This window comes from Podarcis liolepis (genome assembly GCF_965112155.1).
Source record: "Podarcis liolepis genome assembly, chromosome: 8".
Lineage (NCBI taxonomy): Eukaryota > Metazoa > Chordata > Lepidosauria > Squamata > Lacertidae > Podarcis > Podarcis liolepis.
This window is the reverse complement of record NC_139560.1, coordinates 36,175,557-36,190,495: the sequence shown is the minus strand read 5'-3', so window position 1 is coordinate 36,190,495 and position 14,939 is coordinate 36,175,557. Positions and strand designations below refer to the sequence as shown.

Sequence of the window (14,939 nt, the reverse complement as noted above, 5' to 3'; positions counted from 1 at the left end):
GGTTGGCTGTGCTTTTGAAAAATCAGCTTTACCTTCTCAGCTGGAAAACATTTGAAATGGTCCTAATTGCCTTCTGTGCATTACCATGAAATTCAACATTCTTTCTCCGCCCCCCCACCCCACTGACCCCTGTCCCACCACTGCCCACTCCTCCCCAAAGTGGGTAGAAATTGGTGCAAATAAGACTGGAAAGGCTTTACCCTTGAACTTCCTAATTACTGTAAGTCATTATACAGAGACATCTTGTAGTAAGTACAGTCTTGGTGAATAGTGTGTTAAGTAGCTGACATAATACTTGCGCAGGTACAGAATTCCACAAATTAATTGACTCAGCTTCAGAATGGGGCCAGTCAGCCTGAATTTCTGATTCCTATTTCTTATACCAAGGCTATAGAAAACTTGCCCCTTCATGGATCACTGCCTTGCCGTGGCGAAGGGGCTTGAATAACTCAGAGAAGCTATGAGCTATGCCGTGCAGGGCCACCCAAGATGGACAGGTCATAGTGGAGAGTTTTGCCCAAACATGATCTACCTGGAGCAGGAACCGGCAAGCCACTCCAGTATCCCTGCCAAGAAAACTCCATGGACAAAGGCAACAGGCATATAAAAGTTATGACGCTGGAAGATGAGCCCCTCAGGTCGGAAGGCGTCCAACATGCTACTGAGGAAGAGCGGAGGACAAGTACAAGTAGATTCAGAGCTGATGAAGTGGCTGGGCCAAAGCCAAAAGGACGCTCAGTTGCGGATATGCCTGGAAGCGAAAGGAAAGTCCAATGCTGTAAAGAAAAATATTGCATAGGAACCTGGAATGTAAGAACCATGAACCTTGGTAAGTTGGATGTGGTCAAAAATGAGATGGCAAGAATAAATATTGACATCCTGGGCATCAGTGAACTAAAATGGATGGGAATGGGCAAATTCAGTTCAGATGACCATCATATCTACTACTGTGGGCAAGAATCCCGTAAAAGAAATGGAGTGGCCCTCATAGCCAACAAAAGAGTGGCGAAAGCTGTACTGGGATGCAGTCTCAAAAATGATAGAATGATCTCGATACGAATCTAAGGCAGACCTTTTAACATCACAGTAATCCAGGTTTATGCACCAACCACTGGTGCTGAAGAAACTGAAATTGACCAATTCTATGAAGACTTACAACACCTTATAGAAATGACACCAAAGAAGGGTGTTCTTCTCATTATAGGGGATTGGAATGCTAAAGTAGGGAGTCAAGAGATAAAAGGAACAACTGACAAGTTTGGCCTTGGAATTCAAAACGAAGCAGGGCAAAGGCTAATAGAGTTCTGCCAAGAGAACAAGCTGGTCATCACAAATACTCTTTTCCAACAACACAAGAGACGACTCTACACATGGACATCACCAGATGGGCAGCATCGAAATCAGATTGATTATATTCTCTGCAGCCAAAGATGGAGAAGCTCCATACAGTCAGCAAAAACAAGACCTGGAGCTGACTGTGGCTCAGATCATCAGCTTCTTATATTGAAAACTTAAGGATGCTACATAGAAAACTTAAGGATGCTTCATGTACGGTATATACTCCAGTATAAGCCGACCCGAATATAAGCTGAGGCACCTAATTTTAGGACAAAAAACGGAAAACTTATTGACTCGAGTATAAGCTGGTTCACCACACCACAAACCTGGTGGTGGCGGCAGCGGAGAAGGAAGAACAAGCAGCCTGAAAGGGCTGCTTTTGGGCTGCTCGCTCCTCCTCCACCACTGGCAGAGGCGGCGGAGGAGGAAGGAGCAGGCGAAAGGGCTCCTTTTGGGCTGCTGCTTCCCCCTCCACTGCCCCCGACAGCGGAAAAGGCGGCGGTGGAGGAAGGAGCAGCCACTCGCCACCACCTCTGCCACTCACAAGAGCAGGCATAGGAACCCGGTTGGGAGAGGCACAGCGCAGCGCAGCAGTGAAGGGACGAGCAATGATAAAGGGCTCCTTTCTCGCCACTTGTCCCTCCGCAGCCACCCGCCCCACTCGAGTATACACCAAGGCAGGCTTTTTCAGCATAAAAAATATGCTGAAAACGTCAGCTTATATTCGAGTGTATACGGTATTTTGGGAGCCGTATGTGTGTTCTTTAAAGACAGTGAACCAACACCAACTGATGACATGGCTCCCCAAATCAACACAGACTGTGGAAACTTCACACTGGACTTCAAGCATCTGGCATTGTGTGCTTCCCCATTCTTCCTCCAGACTCTGGGGCCTTGGTTTCCAAATGAGATGCAAAAGCTGCTCTCATCAGAAAAGAGATTTGGGGAGCCATGTCATCAGCTGGTGTTGGTTCACTGTGCTTCATTAAGTCCAGGGTCAATGCAGCCGTCTACCAGGAGATTTTGGAGCACTTCATGCTTCCTTCCGCAGCTTTATGAGGGATGCTGACTTCATTTTCCAGCAGGACTTTGGCACCTGCCCACACCGCCAAAAGTACCAAAATCCTATGGGATTACTGTGCTTGATTGGCCAGCAAACTTGCCTGACCTGAATCCCATAGAGAATCTATGGGGCATTGCCAAGAGAAAGATGAGAGACATGAGACCGAGCAATGCAGAAGAGCTGAAGGCTGCTATTGAAGCTTCCTGGTCTTCCATAACACCTCAGCAGTCCCACAGGCTGATAGCATCCATGCCACGCCGCATTGAGGCAGTAATTGATGCAAAAGGGGCCCAAACCGAGTACAGATGCATGCTTCTACTTCTCAGAGGTCCAATATTGCTCTATTTGCAATCCTTGTTTTGCTGATTTCATTTAGTATTCTAATTTTCTGAGATTGTTAATTTGGGGTTTTCATCAGCTGTACGCCATGATCATCACAATTATAGCAAATAAAGGCTTGACATATCTCGCTTTGCATGTCGTGAGTCTATCTCATATATTAGTTTCACCTTTTAAGTTGAATTACTGAAATAAATGAACTTTTCCACGATATTCTAATTTTCCGAGTTTCACCTATAATTATCCCTACAAGCACACTTTTGCAAAACTACCCCCCCCCCAATTTCTTTGTTTGATATATGGCAAAGCTTCAGCTGTTTCAAGAAAGTGCTTTTCAGTTCACATTTTTTTATATTCCTTCCACATTTTCTCATAGCATGGGAGATTCCCAAGCTGTTACTGATTAAGGATGATAAGAGTGTATTTGCTCAGTTTTCTCTTAGTACCACTGGTGTTTTACATCTGTGAAGTGATGCTTCACATAGCTAAAATTGGCCAAATATAGTCCGGGGGGTGGGAGAATGAAATAAAATCAATTTACACGTTTCTCCAAGAAATGAAAATAGGACATGTTTTCCCTCCAGGGGAGCACAGAGGGATTTAATAGTTGCATAGATAATTTTATGCTACCTAGTGTGTTCTTGCAAAGTCGGAATGTATGTAATATAAATGCCTACAGAGAAAGTGTTAGATTAGGGCGGGAAAGAAACCAAATCTTTTGAGAGTAATAAATACAATACGTACAAGGAGTGAAACCAGATTACTTGGATTTAAGCCAGCTTGGACAGCAGAGAGCAACAAGAAAGGCAATTCCACACTGACTTCAAAAATATGTTTGATAAGGCAGAGCTTTTCTGTGGAAAAAGTGGTTTTGAGGAATTTTCTGTCTTATTGTCTTGTCCTGTAATTTCCTTGGTCAATCACAAGCCTGGGTCAGGTATTATTGCAAAAGGCATTTTGAAGGTGCAAGAGCCTGGAGCTGGCATTCTTGGTGCTTTGCTGAAGGCAACGATTGATTGAACAGCTACAAAGACAGTGTGACTGGATAGATTTCTTATCAGCCACTCCACAGAATTCCACATGCTCTGATGCTCCCTGCATAGTCTACAATTGGCATAGTCCCACTATATGAGTTCTTGATTTCCTATCAGATATTTATTGAACTTCAGGGTGCTTACATTGTTTCATTGCCCTATCTCAGACGTGACTTCGCTACAGCAACAGGTGAAATTATGTGTAGAGCTGGATTTTGATTGGTCTAACAAGGCTATTGGGACACAGGTGGGGCTGAGGGTTAAACCAAGAGCCTAGGGCTTGCCGATCAGAAGGTCGGCGGTTCTAATCCCCATAATGGGGTGAGCTCCCGTTGCTCATTCCCTACTCCTGCCAATCTAGCAGCTTGAAAGCATGAAGTGCAAGTAGATAAATGGGTACCGCTCCAGCGGGAAGGTAAATGGTGTTTCCGTGCGTTGCACTGGTTCGCCAGAAGCAAATTAGTCATGCTGGCCACATGACCCAGAAGCTGTGGCCAATAAAGCGAGATGAGCACCGCAACCCCAGAGTCATCCACGACTGGACCTAATGGTCAGGGGTCCCTTTACCTTTTAACAAGGCTAAATCCACCTGCTACTTTTTAAATGACTATCATCACATGTGGAGGGTGGAGTGGGATTGCACCTCTTGGCTGCAAGCTCAAGCCATTGTGCTTTCAACTGGCTTGTGAACAGATTCCTAAATGCACACAGAGCCGCTATGCTTTTTTTTGGGGGGGGGGGTAAAGTTCCCAACTGTATGTTGATTTGGTTCACAGCTTCATTTGAATGTACAAAGGATGTGATCAGTGAGCACCATGAAACTATCATTTCATTACATTATGCATTTGGGTGTTTTTTCAACCTTGCTTCACTGCTTCTGAACTAGTACATTTGGATTGTTTGCTCCAAACCATTCCTATTATACAACAAAGATTTTCCATTGACAATGCTTTCTGTATGGAAGAATGGCAGATGAAGGTGATCGACTACATGGAATTGGCAGAAATGACTGGCAGAATCCGAGACCAGGGAGAAGAGTCGGTGAAAGAAGAATGGAAGAAATTTAAAGACTATTTAAAGAAATATTGTAAAATTAATGAATGTTAGAAGGATGTTGGATAGAAACTAAGTGGTTTCCAGCTGTAATGCTTTAGGAGACATGAAAAAAGGTTTACAAATGGGTAAAAGCTTAATGGTAAGGATTTGCTGAACTAACAAATTGAAGTGGAATACAAAGAAGGGAGGTATGAGGAGGTCCGGGGAAATAAGCGTAAGGAAGATATGTTATGGAAAATTATTTGTTTTTTAACTGTTTTTATGTTGTGTTTTGTATTTTGTCTATTTTTATTTTTCATTTTCATTGTTATACTTTAAAAACCTTAATAAATATCTTTTTTTAAAAAAAAAAGACAATGCTTTCTGTCCTGCAAATTAACCAGCACAAAATAAGATCAAAAGCACATTTCGATATCTAAGTGCAGCCTGTGTTTTCCAATGATAGTTTTTGTGCTTCCAAGTGTAGCATCCCTCACTTCTACCAAGCATTTTTTTCCACCTTTAACTTCCTCCCCCCAGACTTCAGGCATATATGTATGGATGCATGTGTGTGCACCTTACCATAATAAACACTCATGATATGGTAGGATATAAAAGATACAACCTACCAAAATACAGGCTCCCCCTTTTTTTATTTGCACTTTTATATCTGCACATATGTTCTCCATGTGATTTGAAGTTAGTGTAATCTAATGAAGAAGAAGAAGAGTTTGGATTTGATATCCCGCCTTTCACTCCCCTTCAGGAGTCTCAAAGCGGCTAACATTCTCCTTTCCCTTCCTCCCCCACAACAAACACTCTGTGAGGTGAGTGGGGCTGAGAGACTTCACAGAAGTGCGACTGGCCCAAGGTCACCCAGCAGCTGCATGTGGAGGAGCGGAGACACGAACCCGGTTTCCCAGATTACGTGACTACCGCTCTTAACCACTACACCACACTGGCTCTGGCAATTCTTTAGCAAAATTTATCCAGGCATCTGATTCCCAACTTTTCAGGCCGTTTAGCAGAATAAGGCTATACAGTCAAACCTCGGTTGTCGAACGTAATCCTTTCCAGAAGCCCGTTCAGCTTCCGAAATGTTTGACAACTGAGGTGTGACTTCTGATTGGTTCCAGGATCTTCCTGCACTCAAGCAGAAGCCACGTCGGATGTTTGGCTTCTGAAAAACGTTCGAAAACCAGAACATCTACTTCCGGGTTTTCAGCTTTTGGGAGCCGAAACATTCTAAAACAGAGGCATTCGGGATCTGAGGTTTGACTGTTTGCGATTATTTCAGTGCATTTCTAGGTATAGATACATTGTGAAGATGAAAAGGTAGAATACAAAAACTGTAAATCACTCAACGTTTTGGAATTTACTGGTGTCAATAGGTTAATCTAGCACCATAAATAATAAATCTAGCTTTTCCTTGTGTTTCGTTACAGAAGGAAAGAATATTGGATTTGCAATTGGCTACAGTTCTAGGGGCTTTCTGCCAAGAGAAATCTCCTGCTCATGGTTCCCAGAAGTGCTGTACCTATTGATCTTTTTATATTATTGATCTACACCTTGTGTACAGTGTTTTCATCTTCTCTTTTTCTCTTTTTCTCCACCCTAGTACTCGGTATGGACTGCTATCTGGGTCACATGGAATGTTTTCATTATCTGCTTCTATTTGGAAGTAGGTGGGCTTTCTAAGGTAGGTTCCATGTAAATCCTGGTTTTGGGGAGGATAAGACAATGGTGTTTTGATAATAACATTACAGAAGGAATATTATTTTTTGAAAACAAAACAAAACCATCAGACATCATTGGGTTGCTTTGCTGATCATTTGCCAGTCTGTCTGTTATAGTAAATGTTTGGGCTGCCTCACCTATTTTTTTCTTGTAGAGGGTGATCACTGAGTGCAGCTGGACATGGGAAACATATTAGTTACTACCAGGGCTTTCTTTTCAGCTGGAACTCAATGGAACTCAGTTCTGGCACCTCTCTGGTGGGTGCCATTGCATTATGAGAGAGGTGTTCATTGTGAGTTCCGGCACCCTTTTTTCCCCCCTAGAAAAATAGCACTGGTTATTGGTTGCTCTGGAATTGCATTTTGCAAATAAGAGTGGGCTAAAAATGTTTTAAATATATAAGTAACATTTTAAATAGTGTGGCATTTTAACACATAACAGCATGAAAACAAGTACCAACAGCTGTTTGGAGCACCATTATGCAAAAACAGCCTAATGCTGTTCCATGACTATAATTCTATTTCTATTTCACAATATTAAATAAAAATCACAGATGAGAGCCTACATGTTATTTTGGTTCCCTGGAGAGTTAACAGCAGTATATTTTACTTTCAGAATATGTGACTGCTTGGGGTACAGGGACCCCACCCCCAAAGCTTTTTTACAAAATCCAAACCATCTCCCATCAGCTCAGTAGTTTGAATAGGCCTCTGAGAATGCCCAATAAAGGAAATACAGTAGTATTTTTAAGTTAATAATAAACAAACTCAAAAGTAAATATTAATATAAATCCCAAGAATTATTCTGTCACCTATTCAGTAGCATGGGAGTGGGTGGGCAGGGTGAGTTGGCACAGAAGAATTATAATAAAAAGTAAATGTGCATATATTTAATGAAATCAGCAAGTACATGGCATAGTAACAGAGAAGAACTTGTTCTAAGCGGTGTCTAAAGCATTAAAATATCTATGCAAGTTTCTTACACACACAATGTCAGCTGACCTGGTGGGTCCTCTGTTTCTTTCTTCTGCTCATGTGGTTTCTCCTAATCTTTCTGCTACATCATAGACCCCACAAGCCCTATAGTATTTCATGGTAATAAAGTTCATTCTGGGTTTTCTGGCTATTTTAATCATCATACCTAAATAACATCCTGATGTTGTTTTGGTGTATTTGTATTTCTGGTCCTGAAGGTTTATTGTTAGTTTGATCATTTTTTCTACAGCGTTGTCTTTTTTAAGTCTGTTTTTTTCAAGGTAGACTTTCAAAGTGAAACTTCATTTTCTTTTATTACACCACAGTTTTGATTATAAATTTTATTTTGGAGGAAAAGTCTCTAAGATATCTGAGTTAGCCTTTCTTTCTGATGTTCTTTATTATATTCACTCTTTTCCGTTTCAGACACTTTTGAATGATTTTTGGCTTGTATTGAAAATATAAACTTTTTAGGTAAGATCCAATGTTGAGGGGAGATTTTATGCTTGTTCCGTGCATGCACAACCAAAGTTCTGTTTTCAGAAGTTGTCAGAGTTCAATCAGTAGTTTGGCAATAAGGTATGAAAACTTCAAAGTGGGAAAGGTGTTAATATGTGCATGTCTCAAAAGGCCTCTACAATTCTCATCTAGTCAGAGAAAGTTGCTCACTAGGAACTGTCCATGGTTCTGCAGTAGCCAACCTCCCTTGCTGCCTTGCCCTGTAGGCTTCTCAGTGGAACAAGAACAGACCAGCATGCTAGGTTTTTTAAAACAAAGCTTTGTAATGCTCTGCTATTCACTGATAGTTGATGAGTATTGGAAGAGGTGAGGTTATGTTTTTACTATTATTTCAAACAAAGCAGACTGGTGAGGCTAAACCAGTGGCTGAGCTAGAAGTATATGCTGTATAACCAGACAATGCCAGGACCAAGAGCGGTGATGGAAAGAGATGGTTGAGTTTCAGAAGCCGAAAGTCACATCATTTCCTCCAATCTCAATCATTGCCTCCATTCTCAACCAGGCCCACTATCAGAGATGCTGGCTTGCATCTGTTTCAGTGTTGCAGACTATGATGCTGCTGGGCTAGTGGTGAGTGAGGTCAAAGCAAGAATGGGTGTGCTACACCACACGCAAACTGACACACATTGCACCCCCACCCCCAGCATATCTCCCCTCCCCACATACAGTCACTGCACACAGGATGTGGATGCTTAACCCTTCCTGTCCCAGCAGTGACCCCCACCCTCCCAAAAACAACCTCACGCTGCAGTTAGGCATTAGAAAATATCTAACTAGTGGAGAGGCTAACTCAGGAGGGGCTGCTGTGAGCGAGATGGCGAGGCCACATGAGGAGCATCCAGCCCATGGCTCAACTGGTTCCCTATTGTATGGAACAAGAGTCCCTCAAAGTCTTTCTCCACTCCCTGCAAGCTTCAGAATAACTTTTTGTAGGTATGCTTCACTCATACAACTGCATTCCTGAGGCCTTAATTAGAAAGCCTTTCCAGATGGTGCCAAAAATAGTTTTGTATTTTCCCAGGTGACATTTACAGTGGTTTCATAGAATTGCATAAAAACAGGATCATAAAACAGCAATATTGTTTTAAGTAGGAAATTCATTTTCTTTTATTATACCACAGTATCCCATTCTGCAACTGCAAGGGAAAGAACTGAGGGTTTTGATGGTGGATAGAAAAACATTACCTGGATTCAGGATCTATCTGTAGATGGATAGCAGCAGGGGTGGACTTTGGTCTTCAGAAGGCCAAAATTTAACATGGGCTGTGTGGAGGTGAGGGATGGTGGGAGGGAAATATGCATGCACATTCAACTGCCTAACAGCGTCTGTGTCACCCAGGAGATTGCAGCCACAGAGATAAGAAAAGAGGAGTCATTCTATTGTCTGGAGAGGTCATTTCCTGGCTCTCATGGAGAAGCCATTTTCAATGAAACCCAGCAACGGAAGTGTACAGCTGTATCGAGGCAGCACCAAGTGTTGACGTTTTGTGCCCCAAACAATTTTGCACCCTGGGCAACCACCCTTGTACCCCCCCACACACTCCACCTCTGGTGCCACCCCACCTGTCACCTTCCATTCTGCTCAATTCACTTACATCATAGTTGTGGCACCTTGCGGTGCTCCCTAGGCTTGACACGCAGTATGGTGGAACCAGTCACACTACCCTAAATCTGCCTCTCTTAGCAGTTCTACCTATTGAGAATCAACTGAGAGGTAGACCTGGGATAAAAGTTTCCCAGAGACCAGGTATGTTCATGCCCCATCATCAGTCTTTTACCAGGTTGACCAGAAAGGATAGACCTGTTCTCTTGTGCTAGTTACCCTTTCACAGTTTTTACCACCCCACCTCCTGGGAAAAATCTCTGTGGGTACCCATGCCAGCAGAGGGAGAACTCAAAGCAGGGATGTTGCTTTTGAATGCAGTTCTGCCTTACTTCCTTGCTGTCTAGTGCTGTCCGAAACATATTTCAGCCAATCTTAAATACTTTTGTACTATATAATCATAGAATTGTAGATTTGGAAGGGACCCCAAGGGTCATCTAGTATAACCCCCTGCAGTGCAGGAATCTCAGCTAAAGCATACCTGTCAGATTCAACCTCTGCTCAAAAACCTCCAAGGAAGGAGAGTGCACATTTTGCAGATATATCTTACAGTTAAGATAAAGAAAGTATGTGTGATACAATTATCTGCAGCTCCTATTCAAACCCTATTTAAAATGAGATGAATGGCCTTTGTTGGATACTACAATAGATGCCTTTGGTTTTTGTATTCTTTAAAATTCAGGTGGAAACCCACTTGTAAAATGCTTGCTTCTTGAGACTCTTTTCCCATTTGAGGTTGGCACTTAGAAGAAGAAGAAGAGTTTGGATTTGATATCCCGCCTTTCACTCCCCTTCAGGAGTCTCAAAGCGGCTAACATTCTCCTTTCCCTTCCTCCCCCACAACAAACACTCTGTGAGGTGAGTGGGGCTGAGAGACTTCACAGAAGTGTGACTGGCCCAAGGTCACCCAGCAGCTGCATGTGGAGGAGCGGAGACGCGAACCCGGTTTCCCAGATTACGTGACTACCGCTCTTAACCACTACACCACACTGGCTCTCACTTAAACAAAACCTCCCTTATTGTGCTCTCTTATAATTGTTAGGGTTGTTGTAAAATTGACCACATAAATATGATGAGTGAGCCCTGAAATGTTTTGAATTTCTTTTATTTATTGAGTGCAGAAGGAGAAGAGAGTCTAGTATAAAAGGAAGGCTCAAGGTTTCTGAAATCAATGATTCTGAGAATTGCCCTAAGTGTTGAATGATATGCATGAATAATTTAAGACTGTTTTGTTTAAATGTGCAAAAGTCAAGTTATCCTTGCAGTGCGACACATTGTCAATTGCCAGCAATTTCCTATGTTTTTGAAAACCACAAGCAGCAATTTACAGGAAAGATTAGGGCTGTTACTATACAATGTGTGACATTTTCTTGATTTAAACTGTCATTCTGAAAAGCTGTTAAGAGAGATCTGGAGTTGGAGAGAGCATATAAAGTTTAGTGGATTTTTTATTTTTTTTTAAGCTGAGCTTCAGTTTTATTTTTTTGCTTGTTAAAAGCCAAGCGCAGAAGTTGAAGTATGTGTGTATGCAGATTTGCATTTTCAAAGGAAATTGCATGTGGTCTCTTTTGGCATTCATGTGATGTGGCGGTATATGCTACAGCACTGACATTTTACATCTCCTAAGTACAATAACATATTTCTTAAATATCAACACTGTTCTAAGGATATGCCAGAAGTTTGATAGTAAGTGTTTCAGACAGCTGGCACCACAGCAATATATACTGCTTTTATCTCAACCTGTCTTTCTAGAAATAATGCTCAGGATTATTTTTAGGTTATCAAAAATCAACTCCACTTAAACTCATGCAGCACCTTTCTAGTTGCTTTATATGTAAAGACACTAGTCTCAATAATGATTCTTTAAGTGGCATCATATACAACAAACTTTACTATGATTTCTGTAGCTAGATTAGTTTCCAAACTAAATTCTGGGTTTGGTGTTGACTTGCTTCACATAGATCACTCCACATTCTGTCACCAGGCAATGTGTTTTTTGTTTGTTTGAAGGAACTGTTTATTACACAGCACAAAATACACATAGCAGTAACTTGAGGTTATGGCAAAATCAGGTCCACTTGGAATGCACAGAATTCATTCAACTTAAAATTAAAGTAAGAAAAAGTTGAATCATCCATTTTAATTTTAATCTTAATCTTGAGTCATGCAATTTCTAGGAAATCACAGTTCAGTGTCAACAGGTTTATATGCCTTTGGCTTTCCAGCTGCTGCAAGACAACTCCCATCATCCCTGACTATTAGACCTGCTTACTGGGGCCGATGGTAGTTGAGTCCGACAAAATCTGGAATGGCATGGGCCAGCCACCTACTGCATTTCATTACTAAGTGTTGAAACTCTTTTTCTTAAATTTCATGGTAAATATTGTAGACATATAAGAGTGAAGTGGATAAAAATTATTGGTGGAATTCAATATACTGTTAAGTGGGGTATGTGCAAACAGAGTGAAGTCTGCTGGTGTAAGGATGCTGGGAATTCCAGCCTTGTAAGGGATAAACTACAGCTCCCATGATTCTTTGGGGAACATCAAAGAATCATGGCAATGTACATAGCCACTGAATACATGCTTCATTATCCCTATGGTATAGAATGCAATGGCTGCAGATACAGACCATGACCCTCTGATGATTCCTGCTAGGGGTGGGTCAACAGCAGAACCAGCCATCAAAAAGCTTCTGTACTCTGCTGGGGCAACAGCTCTCCTTGTGAGTGAGAGAAAATGCTCCAGCCAGCACCTGTCACTGTGTTGCATCCAGGATCCCAACAGACCCTGTTTTCCCAGATATAACACTTTCTTGCCAATACGTGCCTCTTATTCAGTTGGTTAAAGCAATAATACAGAAGTGGGTCCCCAAAAGGTGAATACGCCCATACCCACACACCCCTGCAGCTGACACTTTGCACATCAAAGTGAGCTCCAGCTTCTGGAGGATGAAAGATACTTCTTGGCAGGATCATGAGATTCTCACCTGATAAGAAGAGCATGTTTCTGAAATCTAAAAATCCAATACAGTAAAAAGTGTCTGTTTCTCTGCTGTTATAAAGTTAACTTAGATAGCCAGCTGAATGCTCCTGCGTCCCTAGAACCCTTTTTGAACTTGTGTCAAGTCCAAATAACTTCATTGATGCTATATAGAATACAAGCCCTTTCAGTGTATTTCTTTCTCCACTGCAGTATGTACAGCATCCTTGATTTATCAGGCCATCTTATGTAATGTCATGTTTTATTACCTCACTATGACTTCTGAATCAAGGATTTTTGATGACTGCAATTCAAGCCAAAGTGGTGCTTTTAATGCTTGGATATGTAAGCCTAAAGATATTCACATTTTAGAGATTCAGAATTCTCACTGCGTGAAAGATGTGGTGTTAAACTGCTATTGGCACTGGGTAAGCAACTGCTCATGAGTTTTGGGTTTGGATAAATTAACACTTAGCAGCTTTATGCAAGCTAGAGAGCCATATAAATCACATGTGCCTCTATGTCTGTCTTGGAGCCAGGATTCAGGCCCAAAAGTTGCTTTCAGTGTCCCGAAAGTTTTAAAGTAATAGCTGCTGAGAGTGCTGTCTAACAGATGCAGAATGCATGTCCCTAAAACCTGAAAAAGTACAGCCTGCCCCACTGCTGGAATGCGAGACAGAGTTTCCATGTGACCTTCAGAGAAGCTTGAGCTATGGTACCTCTCTTTTCTTTTTCTGTTGGTGGTCCTCAGTTTTCAGTCTTTTTGTTCACAGGGTCACATGTTCACTAAAGTTCAGAAACGATAAAAAAATAACCTGAAGAAAAGGGTGAGAAAACAAAACAAAATAAACAGAAAAAGGCAAAAGACATCATTTCTGTACATGTAGTAACTTGCTTTCCTCTTAGTGTGATACTTGGTCATTGTTGAGCTGTAGCATCTTTTTTTCAAAAAAGGAATCAATAGGAATTTATTTCTGCAGGATTTATATTCAACAAAAATGGGTGAGGGTATGTTCCATGTAGGGATGAAATATAGATAGGCAGATAGTGGGAAATGTTGTCTGAGGGCTAGGCAGAATTTGCCTCCTCAATTGCCTCGGGACACCTAACTGCTTCATAATGGGAAGGGATGGCATATTGGAAGTGGACTTTCAGTGGGGATTTATGGACACTGGAGACTCTAAGGTAGAAATCTCCTGGTTACAGAGGTGGATTTAGGGCAGCATGACTGTTCTGCCACACTGGGCACCACACCTACAGGGCATTGCAGGGCATTACAACTATGACGTAGTGAACTAAGCAGAAGGCAAGAACTAAGCGGGTGCCAAATTTTGGCCTTGCACAGGGCACCTCTGAAATTTGAAAGACCAAAGTCTGCCCCTGCTGGTTAACATCTAGTCTTTGAAAATGATCCAGTTTTTCTGCCTGTTACTTTTAGAGGTTGAGCACATGACTATCCTTTCTCTGTCATAGCTTTGCTCCATCATTTGCTTGTCCCTCATCTGTTTTCTCCACCCCACTCTGCCATTTATACCGTATGCCTTAAAATTAAAAAGTCTTATAGGCTGTACATTACTTTTTTTCAGGACTGAAAAATACACACACTTTGCATTTTTGTCCCCTTGTAACATCTTCCTTCTGCAACCATGCTGTTTGCACCCAAATCCAGAGTGAAAATGCCTGAAGTTCTATTACTATGCCTCATTGGATAAACATTGCTTTAACACTCCCTTTGATGATCCCAAATGTTTGTTGTTGCCATTTCTCTTTTTGTCTGGAAATCCCCTAAGGAAATCCCTTTATTGTACAATCCCTTTGAGAAATATTTTATTTCCCAGGAATGAGAGTGTGGACCAGAACCAGGGAGGGGTGTGGCCTGGGGAGAATCCCGGGGGCAGGGCCAGAGGGCCAGAGGGCTGGGAGAGGCTTCATTTGACCCTCAAGTCTGAGTTTTCCCACCTCTGTTTTAATGCCTTCTTTAACATCTTTATTCTGTGTTTTATTGTTAAAATAGAATCATGGTAAAACTCAACATATGGTGTGAAATAAATGTTGCTGATGATATTTTATATGTTCACAAAAATGATAATAATCTGACATACAGGAATGTAATAGCACATTCCTTCCTGTCAGAAGCAAGGGGGAAAGCCATATATAAGTAACAGCAGAGAAATTGCCACTACTCTCATCTGGAGTGATATGCTATTAGATGCTTATCGTGTGCCTTAAAAAGGATATATTTAAGTGACAATCATTCCTAACAGCTGAGTGCTCATTTCATTGGCTTGGCAGTTGCTATCCTATTTTATGAAACGT

General features: G+C 41.7%; 1 protein-coding gene across 4 annotated transcripts in view; it reads left to right on the top strand.

Annotated features, from left to right (window-relative positions):
* The window catches only part of NKAIN3 (sodium/potassium transporting ATPase interacting 3), a 200,826-nt gene that overhangs the window by 95,940 nt on the left and 89,947 nt on the right, over positions 1 to 14,939 (top strand). For all 4 annotated transcript variants that reach the window (XM_083518081.1, XM_083518082.1, XM_083518079.1 and 1 more), the window contains one exon: positions 6,428 to 6,508. In XM_083518081.1, coding sequence (XP_083374207.1) covers positions 6,428 to 6,508 — 81 coding nt within the window. The remainder of the gene's footprint in view (positions 1 to 6,427; positions 6,509 to 14,939) is intronic.